General features: G+C 35.0%; 1 protein-coding gene across 2 annotated transcripts in view; it reads right to left on the reverse strand.

Moving 5' to 3' along the window:
• PHTF2 (putative homeodomain transcription factor 2) overlaps nt 1–12,683 on the reverse strand; it is a 73,076-nt gene that overhangs the window by 18,916 nt on the left and 41,477 nt on the right. For both annotated transcript variants that reach the window (XM_040595602.1, XM_040595601.1), the window contains 3 exons: nt 7,606–7,807; nt 5,347–5,505; nt 2,028–2,246 (listed from right to left, as the gene is read on the reverse strand). In XM_040595602.1, the coding sequence (XP_040451536.1) occupies nt 2,028–2,246; nt 5,347–5,505; nt 7,606–7,807 (580 nt within the window). The remainder of the gene's footprint in view (nt 1–2,027; nt 2,247–5,346; nt 5,506–7,605; nt 7,808–12,683) is intronic.

Raw genomic sequence — 12,683 nt, forward strand, 5'->3', positions numbered from 1 at the left:
GATAAAAATCTATTGCCATTTCAGCAATATGCTGACAAAAACCCACACTTGACTAACACAAATATTGTTATATAGCATTTACTTCTACTATATGTTAACCACATTCCTCAAAATCATCCAATTCTTTTCCAAGGAACAGCTCTGAGTACAGAGATCTCTCCTTCCCCATACTTAATTTTCTAAGAAGTGTCGACATTGTGGTTGAGGATTAATTGGCTTCTTTTTTGCTCAAACATATCAAAGAAGAGTGATACACAAAACCAAAAAAGTACTTACAAGCCATCTTTAATTTTACCGTATGTTTAATGGAGTATTTTACTTTTCTATTATTATTCTTTCCATAACATTCTGAAAAGTCCTCTTCTCACCGTAAGCCTAAGCCCAACTTTTTTTTTTATTTGCTTTTAATGATATTTGTGTACTTCACAATCCTTGTTATGGATAAAGCCCCCGCTATGCTAACTGTATCTGGCAAGACTCAGTGAGCGGTAGGAGTCTCAATAGATGCTGCTCCAAAAGCCAAGCAATCCCAGCCTAATCTACTGAATGCACTTATGGCTGAGGCACCTTTACTCTAAACAGAGCACCAAGTGAGAACTGAAGGATCTGGAAAAATGCTGAGACAGGTTCTGCTGCGGCCAATTCTTGACTTCCTTCATCCCTGTCTCACTCCTCTTCGATTCAGGTGATTAAAATTGCTCTCAACTCTGCCTGGTCACCTAGCACTACATGCATCAAACCACAGGGGGTAGGGCACAATATTATTTTTAAAATCTAATTTATCACTGATTAAAATTAAAGCTTTTTATTTTATTATTTAACCTTTTCAGTATTTTTCTGAATTCTATGTGTTTTGCTAAGTATTCAATTTTTTCTTCTCCCCCCCCCCCCTCCCCACTGGATGAAAAACATCGATTTATATTATTAAAACAACACAAATATCAGTTGCAGGACTTTTTTAGTCATAGATTTCCAAGGTCTCCCTCTAGAGAGAGTGTCAACACCAGGAGCTGAAACTCAGAAATTCACAATCTATAACCTATCTATAACAGAAAAAACACTCAACTACAGAAAAACAAAGTCAGTGCATATACTGCAATTCAACTCCCTATTGAAAGGCTTCCATTTCTGTGTTTACATGCAATGTAAGCAAGAAGAAATAAAAATAAAAAAGCAAAGACCATGTGAAATCCAAATTGCTATCACTTTTGGGTTTGTTGTTGTGTTTGTTTTTTTATTTTTGGGAGGAGGGGGTGTTTTTTAAAATCAACAAATACATAATTTTCAATCCTGGTTATGAATGAAAAACCTAATTTTGAAATTCTTTTCCTCAGCTAGTATTAACACCATCTCTTCAATGACATTCCTCATACTGATGGTGCACTACCAACACATATGATGTGTGTACCCAGAAGAATGTTTCACATTCTCAATCTGTGTACTTAAATCGTTCAAATTAACAATGCAATTAACATGCAATATAAAGATAAGACTTGTACTACAAATATAACTGGCACTGTGACATCTGAATGGATTTTACCAAAGTATTAACAATGAATGGATTCTGTCCAATGTCAACCTAAGGCAGCCTGCAACTGAAGTGCTGCACAACAAACACTAAAATTTTCAGAAATTACTGCCTATATGTTGCTACGGAATAGCATTAAGTAGTGAAATAAAATTATTAGTTTTAAGGTAAAACCAAAAATATTATATCTAAATAAAATTTAGACATATATAATACACATGTAACAATTCATATCCATATATATAACATTAGATACCATGTATGTTATCTTTCTGCTATTCTGTAAGCTGTTTCAGTATATTGTCACATCCTTTTCATTTGACAAATGACTGAGTAGCAGAAATCAAATTTTACTTGTTTTAATTCTATCAAATCACTTTGGCTTTGTTACTTTCATTTAATATACGGTTCTTTCTCCCAGGCCTTCTTACATATGATAAAGCTGATAATACTGAATTTGTGTGTAGTATAAAAAAAATCAAAAATGGTGGATACCAACCTGATGAAATGGGTCATCTCTGTATTCCTTCTTCACACATGGATTCACTTGAGGGCTTTCTACATCTGTCTCGCTGGTACAGGAAGAGTGGCACTCCGCACGGTGTAAGAGGTCCTCCCACAGCACATCTTCAGTTTCTGATTCTGGTCTCGCACTCTCAGAATCTTGTCTGGAGCTTGAACATCGAGAACTGCAGCTAGTACCTGATTTAGGTGTGTCCTGAAATTAAAATATGCATTGGAATTAATGCAGCTTTTTTAATTCTACATTGTTTCTTGACAGAACAGATATAAAGTTCAAATTAGTGAATCCTGTTTATCTGCTTTTTATGTTCCAATCCATTATATTTCTCATCTGAAAGAACTACATGTTTATCAAGGAATGTCTAAAAGGCCATAGGTTTTTAGACAAAACAAGTTCAAAGTTACACTTTAAAAGTATAAACAAGTTAATAGGCCATGGCCTCGGTCTCTGGTTAGTCAGGGAGAGGGTCACAAAGAACTTTAACGGCAATTATCAAGCCACAGACTCCAACTGTGTCTCAAACTTCTGATTTTATAAGCTACAAGTTAAGCATTTTTCGAAACACTTTACAGCTTCAATACTTCAGTGAAAATATGAAAGACAAGCAAGGCTATACACTAGACTAAAATTGTAATACAGAAATGTGTCGGAGTGAAAAAAAGCATCGTTCACAAAGTATTTTAATTCAACATTTTAATTTTCTGTCTCTATCTGTTTGAACCGAAGTACTTTAGCTACTTATTAACTTCCCCATGTAGTCAGGAATTCTTCCTCTAGAAAGGGCAAGGCCCTGGAGGAAGGGACACATATTTCTAGTCATTCAAGACCTGAAGCACTCAAATAGCCTTTCAAGCATGCAGTGTGGACACAAATTAACTAGTTTTGAAAAAAAAGTTTGATGTGTTCCAGGACATTTCTAAATGTAAGAGCCTGTAATAAAAGAGGAACTGAATCTCAAAGTCCCCTACAAATCACATCCCCCCACAGTTACTACTAACATACCTTCTCAAAGACAAAGAGAGCGCCCACCTGTTTGAAGAGTTAGGCAGCAGGCATTGAGAAGAAAAATAACAAAGAGCATACATAGCTAATGCTAAGTGTATGTGTAATCTACACAGTCATTCATGAAATTTTCATTATTTCCAACAAACTTTGAGAAACAACCATGCCTTATTATGTTCAATTTTTACTTTTACCTTAGAAAGATAGATAGAAAGATAGATAGATATTAAGTTTGGGACATTCAGATCTCCCCATGCATACATATGAAACAATCTAACATCTTCAGAACAAGAATGCAGAGCTTTAAACTACTTTCTACAGTAAGCAGAATCCAAATCCTGCAAGATAGGTAGGTAGTCTTAAAAGCAGTACCATCCTACTCATCACCATCCTCTGGCAATTTTACCTCTTCACACAAAATTTCTTTTTTTCTACTAGTTTCTCTTGAGAATATACACAATTTTTTTACACTTAAAAAAACCAAAAATAAAAATCAAGCGATGTTTCAGGAGACCTACTAATTTAATATGATTTGTAATGCATTATTATCTGAAGACATACTCTTTGTTCTTCCTGAAAATTATGCCTAATGTATTTCATATAAGCAATTTTGTAAAGAAATATTTAGAAAAAAATTGGTGTGAACACCTTCCCTTTCTTTTACAAAGTAAGGGATAATATCAATGCAGAAAGAGTCTGAACTGTTTTCTTTTTCTTAAAAAAAATAAATAGTATTTATAGAAGGTAGTCACTACTGGGTACCATTGAGTCCTGAAGTTAATAAAGTAAGAATGTTCAAAAAGCTTGCTCAAACAACAATTAAGTTGACAAGGAAACATGAAGATAAAAGAAAATGTACGACAGAAGTTGAGAGTATATCCACTGACTTCACTATTATTTTTGTTTTAAATACAAAGAAAGCTTTCACAGATTTGAAAACTATTGTTTCATTTCCTTTGTAATCATGTGGGGGAGGCGAGTTGGTAACAACAAAGAAAGGCTTCCTCTTTCATGGCATCAGTCAGATAAGCAAACAGGGAGCAAGTGTAAAATATTACTGCCAAAGCTACACACAGAGCAAATTTAGTCTCTTCAGTTTCTGAAGCTATCTAAACACAGTCTTCCCTAGCTCTGAAGCATTCTATGCAAAAGATGTATTTAAGCTGAAAAAAAATTGACTGTAATGTCTTTCTGCTTCCTCTTGTCAAGCACTACCAGCTGCACAAGTCAGAAGACATCTTCTGTAATATGAAGCAGAGGGTTCCAAGTATTGACCTGTTCACTTCTCCTAAACTAAACATGCATAAGGCATTAAACACTCAAATCAGTTAGCCTTCTGGATCTTTTTAACCAAAGCCTGTGAGAAATAAAGGAATAGAAGATTATCTAACAATGTTCTTATGCAAAAGCATCAACTTCAAGTCTTTGCAATTGTTAATCAGAGAAAGCAATATCAGAACCCTTCTAAGGAGATGCTTCTTATATCAAGTAGAAAGTTTACTCGCAAGGCTCTGATTATTAAACTCATCTGTAAGTGGACTTTTGTCAGAACTGAAATTACACTCTTTTCTCAGTGCTAGTGAAAAAACGGCAATACAGCCGTTAACACATATATATATAGAACTTTTTTTTTTAAAGTTGCGTATCATTAGCAAAAGAGCAGCACAATTTCTTTACAATGATAAATAAATTAATGAAAACACAATAACATATCCCTTTCTCTTTCAATATCTGAGGGATGATTAAGGACTCTGGTAACATGAAATCTATAAATTCCCATCTTCTAAGCTATGATATCATCAAGTCTCTTGATTTCAGTATTTTTAGGCATTAACAAATCTGTTGAGATTTCATGAAAATATTTTAAATGATTGTTTCAATAAACATAAAAGAATGAAAACTCCGAGGTAGCATCAATTAGACTTCTCCACAAGAAGGCTAGGGAATCCAAAATATTAACTAAATGGAGAGAAACACCAGAGGAGATAACTGGTGTCAAAAGGCAGCCGCAGAGTTGGCCATAACCTGATGCAACATCTACGGAAAATATTTTAGGCTCCTTACAAAAAACTGAGAAGTATGATGAAGCTCAAACCAGCTAAATAAGAAACTCTAAATTTCAAAACGCTGTCATTAAGAAAACAAACACTGTCCCCACTAGCATGACTTCCAATTAACAGATTCCTAAAATCCACTATAAAAGAAAAAGGGTTTAAGGAAAAATTTGTCTATTCAATTAGAAACCAACATGTTTTAACAATTTACAGAAAAGCAGCAATGGAAAAGAACATACCTCCAGAGGACAGTGCTTCTTATAATGGTGAGATTTCCTGTTTCGAAGTGTACAATCACTGGAAGTGCGTTCTACATTGCGACGTAAAGAATATCCAGTTTCAGGCCCTTCCTCACTAGAAACTTCATCTGATAAATTTGTCACAGTCCTGTGAGTATCCTAGTGCAAGAAATACAATATTAGTAAGACATACACTCATGCTTACGAGGCCTTGTTCTCAACTACTGAAATCAAATTTCTTGCTGCAACATTATCATCTATGCTCATTTAAGTCAGATATTAACGCATTTCCAATTGTCAAAATCAAGTGGTACAGCACAGATCATAAAATAGATATTGTAATATCAAAATAGACATTTCTCACATGATGAAGGGCTAATTCATACTACACTAAAGAACACTTCTGACATTCTTACTTTAAATGTAATTTTGTTTAAGTCTAACCTACCAAGAAAGTCTTAGAGGCAATATATCCAGAATACTTGGGAAAAAAATAACCCAAAACCCCAAAATTAAACGAACCAAAAAAAAAGCCACCACCAAAACTGAGACAGCAGACACTATAGCATTGAATTATCAACATATACAGTACAATTGCTTTGTCCTCCAACAATAAAGTGCTACAGATGGCATGTAGAATACTGAGATCATTAATATATTCTGCTTTCCGTTTCCCTGATTTTAAACTGAAGTTAAAGTAGCCCTTACAGTAACAGAAAGAAAAAAGTGCAGCAAAGGATCATTCAGCTGTCAAAAACTTTTTTTGTAGATTCTCATTTGTTATGAGATCACCAGACAGGATGCTGTAATGTTTCCTTTGGAGTCTTTCTGTCATCAATGAAATGCTAGAAGGACAAAAATAGCAAAGCTGTTTTCCATTAATATAACAAAACCTTTTTGCCCCTCTGTAACTCAGACATCATTCTCCCTTCCACAATTGAACTCTCTTTTCTGAGGTGCTTCAAGGTCAGGTCATTTCACTTTTGCAACAGTTGAGTTGCATAGAGAAAGAGGGACAGGCAGAATAGTTCCGGGTGTCTTATTTACTGACTTTTGCAGTGGCACTGAAATGTATTGATCGCCTTTGGGGGAAGAGATGAGCCTATTCTAGCCTCTGCCAATTTCTCTTTAATGTGGGTGTGTACTCACTGAGCAAGCTAAACACAGACAACCTCATCCATTCTATCAAAAACATTTAAAACTCTTTAAAATTACTTTTTCTTAAAAATGCTTGATTTGTTGCTTTCATCAAGAATGCAAAATGCTTGGAATTGCTAAAGATAGCTGAACCACTGCTGAGAAGGCACCTCCTGCAGAGCAACAGAGTGAAGATTTTGCCTTGAGATGAACCCTCATCACCTTTATTCTGACTTAATCACATGGATCTTTAAGGGGTTGTTAAATAATTCAGCTAAAATCCACAAAGGATATCTTTCCTTTATAAAAATGTATACTTGCAGACTTCCAGTAAATAACCCTTCCCTTTGATACTATCATGGAAAATCCCTTTCTATGATTATTGATGGCAAATACTAGTGAGACAGAATCAAGTATAAGAGCTGTAATAGCAGTCAATATATGTTCAAAAGCCAATGATAAAAGAGCCAGCAAAAACATTTTGGAAAAGCTATTCCATAGAACAGTAAGATGAAAATAGAATACCCGGGAGATAATCAGACGCAGCCAAATTAAAAGTTCTGCTTTCTTTCATGAACACTTCCTATGCTTCCACCTCATCCTTATTCTTCACTATAGAATCCTCCCTACTTTGCTGAGAGGGAAATTGTGCTTCTACATCTTCTCCAGAGACCAATCAAAAAAAAAGGGAAAGGAAAATGATTCACAGGGAAGTGCTCAGAGTGACCTCAAAATTACACTGTCAGTAATCCAAAATTTGTTCCATTTCAGCATAGAGACAGCCTGTGCCCAAAGTATCACTGAGAGGGGAAAAGGTACAGTGTGTTTAGCTGTCTGGAAAACCCCACAGATACAAGACAGCACACAAATTTGTGCATTGAAATACAAAATGGCAAAGAATGTTTAGATGTCAGTAAGGATCCTCCTACAAGAAAAAGGAAAGGCTAGGAATATGAGGACGAAATTAAAAGACTTGACATAATTTTTGGCCCCAGGACCCCAAGCCAAAGCTTCATTTAAAAAACATTTTTAGGTAGGCAAGAATGCTTGAAAAGCAGCATAAAATTATACCTCACATATCAAATTAACAACCCTGCTCTGAAAGCAAGGAAGCACACTTACTTTGTGATGACTGTAATTGCTGAAGGCATCTCTCACTGCTGCAGTGCTCCACCCTGACTCTTCTGGCTTAATCACTTCACACCGACGTTCCTGGGCCTGCACACATTCTTCACTGCTTTTACCTGTCTTTTTCCCATCAAGGGACACGTAGCCATTATCAGTCTCAGTGGATTTATCTATTGAGTTTTTTGCTTTCTTAGATCTGTATTTGAAACAAATATATGGACTAAATTGATGAGCCTCTCAAATTCTTCCCCCCAGTCTAAATCCTGCTTATCCCTCTCAATCCATGTTTTAGTTTTATTACTAAGATGACCACAAACTATGAATATTTTCATTTGATACAGTATCTGTAACTATTCCATCTTCTAAATAACACCCATTATCCTTTCCTAAAATTGTTACAAAAGAAACTGACCGTGTCTGGAAGAAAGTTACATCGTTAGCTACTGAAAGAAAAGGAAACCTATGTTTTAAAACTAAAACTTTACAGCTACTTTGGCAATAGAAGAAACACAAGCCTCAAATTTAAATGAGAAACTTCTGTATTCTACCATAACAAAAAAAGAGGTATGCCAGAAGTTTCTTTAAGTGTTATTAATTCAAAGGAAGTATGCCACCTCCTGAAGCTGCAAACATGCTGTTTAGTATGCTGTACACTGATATTTTTTTGTTGTCATTTTAAAATACACTCTGCTTATTGACCACTCTGCTAAATAGAAGGTGATTTACTTCATTATCCAATAGCACCCCTAGCAATATATTTTGAATTACCTTACAAATACACTAATTAAGCCTGTCATCAAATCACAAAGTAAGTTTACGAACGAAGCTTCAGTATTATTACTAATTATCACTAAGACTTAATATTGATGAACAGTCTTCCGTAACAGTCTCTAGATGTCAAGGCCCTTATCCAGTCAATAGATGTAGCAGCAAGAATATCTAATGCCAGAAAAAGGCTCTTTCAAAGCAAACATTTGGAAGATTACACTTCCAAATTAGAAAGTGCAATTGATGAAGGAATGAAAAGAAATGGCAGCTTGCTACTTTATCCATAGAGACTACTTCAAGCCTACACTTAAGTTTTCTGTATTCTCAAAATAAATAACATGGGGGGGGGGGGGGGGGGGGGGGGGGATCAGAAAAGCAATGAATATCTTGTGTTTATTATATTTTGTTTATTAAGATTCCCAGAACACTGGCGGTGGGGGGGCAGGGTGGGTAAGTGTTATGAATCAAGTTTCCAGGTGTGTTTTTTTTATTTTTAATAAAAGTAGAACACTGGACATATTTCATAAAACTATCAAGAATCTGTTCAACTGGTCTTGTGCTCCTAATGGGGGAATATGCACTGCCTTTCTCTTTAAGGAGTAAGGTATTCTGTGAGAGCTTGGATTACACAGCAGAGGATTAAATTCCTCTTTAATATGTACATTGAACAAATCAGGAGAATTGGAATAGTCGCCTCACATTCCTCCCAAGATAAGGTATCCCACATATATAGTGGAGACCTGAACACAAAAAATGGCTAGGTTGTGCTGCATGAAATGGAAAAATCCAAAAAGGAACAATTCATCTGTTGAAATGCAGACAAAATAATGAAGAGAAGAGACAATGTTACTAAAATATTTCATCCTCCTTTTCCATCTTTATTTTCACTCCACCTTCCCTCAGTCCTTCCTGGAAAAAAGCTAACAGCATTTAAAAAAAACAAAACAAAACAAAACAAAACCCACAAAGTGACTGCTGCTCTAATTGTCTTGTAAGAAGCTACAGAACTCAACTACTATTCCCTGACCTATTCCCAAAATTCTTAGCCGACTTTATTTCTATATGAGCACAAAACTGTCAGAAACATTTTATGCAATTATGTATTCACATGAATTATTTTTTATTATAAGCTTACAAAGGTAAAGTGATAGCAAGATGCTTTAGCACTTGTTTTGCAGTGAAGCAGTTAGTAAGCCCCCTGTTTGTAGATTACCAACATGCTAGATCACAGAGTTTTTTTAGTTTTCTAGGACCATTAAGAAGATCATTAAAACATTACTGAGGCTTTGAACAAAAACGTCAAACTATCAACACTAAAATTGTTAGACCTTCATTTCTGTGCCATTTCATAATGTTGTTATTTAACTAAGTTAATGAAGATAAGACAACTGAAGAAAGAGAAAGCTTATTTTGCCATTTCACTACTGCAATAAAGCAAGTACCAAACTTTCAGTGGCAACTCATTGTAAAATAGTTTCAGTAAGTTCAGTTGTGAGCACTAATGAACTAGTACTACTATTATCTGCAATAAGCAGGAACCACAGAGGCCAGTTTTTAATGCTTTAATATACTGTTGGCACTTTAAAAAAAATCTCTTTTTAACAATGAAAAAGAGAATGCAGTTCTCATCACATATACACACACACACACACATCTAGTCAGAGAGACTTACTCTGCAAGTTACTAAGCTTTATGAGCGAAGCAACAGGACAACTCTTCCAAGTTTGATTTGAGAAGCTTTTACACATTTCACATGAAACTTGCAAGCTACTAGGAAGAAATAGCCTCAAACACTTGAGTAGGAACAGGTAAGAGAAAAAAGAACATATGTATGTATGTACGTATAATTTGTTCAGATAGGACTTCACTACTCAAGCAATATTGAAGTGTAAAAACTGCAAAACAAACACTAGTATGATTACCAATTAAGGCTCATTTTGGAAAACAGGTAACTTAACTGAGGTCTTTCATTTGTTTTTAATGTAGAAATCAGTTATTTTTTGTAAGAATCCCAAAATTTAAATGTAAGCCTCAAGCCAGAAAAGAGTAAGTTTGGGCTTAAATTTAGGCTTTCGTGCACTACACCATGATAAAAGAAAAAAGAAGAAGAATAAACATGAACAACATTTCCCTAGATGACAGAGATGTATAGTTTCCTAGAATCACTATATATATATATATATATACACACACACATAATTAATCCACTTTTAAAGTTTCATGCTTTAGAATTAGAACTATTTAAGAGCAAGACAGGACAACACCATGAATAAATCCAAGGTCTTAAAAAGCTCAAACAAATGCAAAAGATAAGTCAGGAATAACGTTCAATCTTATCCATGCATTAGCCAAGGAAAATACTAAGGAAGATTTAAATCAAGTTTCTGCAAGACTATATTTTCACTGTCAAGTATTCTATTCTCACGTATTTTCATTGGGGTTGGTCAAAACAATCTTCTCCCTCTTCATACTGCAAAACTTTTAAAGAAGTTACAATTGTGAGATTTCCATTATTGGAGTAAGGACACACACACAGAGCAAAGTCCAAAATTAGTACTAAATTCTGTATAAATTACCTATTGGGATATTGCCCTCCTTTCCAGTGAAATTAATAATTAGTATTTTTAAAATTGTCTCTGTGCTGGATTAAAGTTTAGAATTATATTTTATTAGTCAGACTGAGTTCTTCCATTCAAAAGGATATTTATCGAAAACACAGTTCCAGATTACCAATGACCCCAGCGTAGGCAAATGGTCTAGGTACACAGGGTCCTGCCCGGAAGCAAAGAACATAATTTCTGAGGTTAATTTTGAAACCGTGAATTTAAGACCTGTATTTAAGACTCCAGAAAATGGTATCTCAAAGCTTAATATATGTGGGAAAACTGCTGTAAATAAACACTAACAAGACATTCTAATGTACTTATCTAAAGACCTTCAAAATATGTTTTAAAAGACAGGTCAGATGTCACCATACAGCTTCCTTGCACTGAGTTTTCATAAGATTTTCTCCAGCAACATCACTAAGTAAAGTAGTCAGTGCTCCTGCTTACTCATTTCAAGCCCCACTCTGCCATCCCACTGTGCTGACAAAACTGTTTGCATTACCATGAAAAAAATTACATGAAGAAACTGATCTGCGTGATCTCCTGGGAATAAAAAGGTTATTTTTCAGCTGGACAAGTTCCTGATATTGTTTGTACAGCTCCAGACATACAAACAACTGTGCCTCTGCAATTGAGGACGTAACAAAATGACTAAGGGCTACTTACAGCATTCTCAGTCACTCTGTGCTCTTTATCCTTTGATGATACTGTATATACTAAGTAGTAATCATAAGGCTTAACATCTATATATATATACACTATCTCATTAAATGGTTTAAACAAGTCCTTAGAGCAAGTCCCACACAGCCCTTCTCAACTGAAAACACCCTGAGCCCAATACAAGGGAAGGGAAGGAAAAAAAAATGATCTTCCAACACTACTTATTGCAGATCAGTACCTTCAATGAATGGAAAACATTCAAAAATTTACAAGATTACATACCAAACATACCAGAAAGTAATGCATACAGACGCGAAGAACAGCAGTGGTATCTACTGCTATGTCTTACAGTTTGTCAATGGTAGCTTAATCTACGCAGAAAAAGTCAAATGAGCTCTCCTCTTGCAATATCTTTAAACATTTTTAAAACTGATTCAGGATTTCAACTAGATATTCCCAGAATGTAAATAAGATAAGCTTTACCAGTGGTTAAGAGCACATACCACAAGTATGACAGACATGTTAGTGTTACCCATATTTAAGATGCAGCATGCACAACAAAGCATCAATGTAATAACTTGCAGTATCCCTTTCCTTAATTTCATACTATTTTATAAGCATATTTTCTCTTGTTAATAGATGCTGATATATAGAACTCACAATGCTGTGTGTATAGCATATTTTGAACACAGACTGCTACAGACTGTTATTTTAAAACACTTTTAAATTGCCCAGAGTACTGCATTAGCAGAGCGAACATTTGCGAAACAGCTCTAGAATATAACAGGGTTAGGCGTTTCTTCCAATCATTAGAAAACATATCTTTGATGCTTATTTTTAAACTAAATGCTATGCCTATTTGAATCCTGAAGGCTTTTTCTTCAGAAAAAGTGTGTGATTTCATGACAGTGATAAGAGTTCAATAAGCATTCTCTCAGAGTAATAAGCAGAAAATGTAATAAAGTAAAATTAAAGAGTCAAATTTTCTCACTGCATTAAAATTGAGAAACTGAGTTGGTTAGTTCCTGATAGCCCACA

The sequence above is a fragment of the Falco naumanni genome, chromosome 5 (assembly GCF_017639655.2).
Source record: "Falco naumanni isolate bFalNau1 chromosome 5, bFalNau1.pat, whole genome shotgun sequence".
Lineage (NCBI taxonomy): Eukaryota > Metazoa > Chordata > Aves > Falconiformes > Falconidae > Falco > Falco naumanni.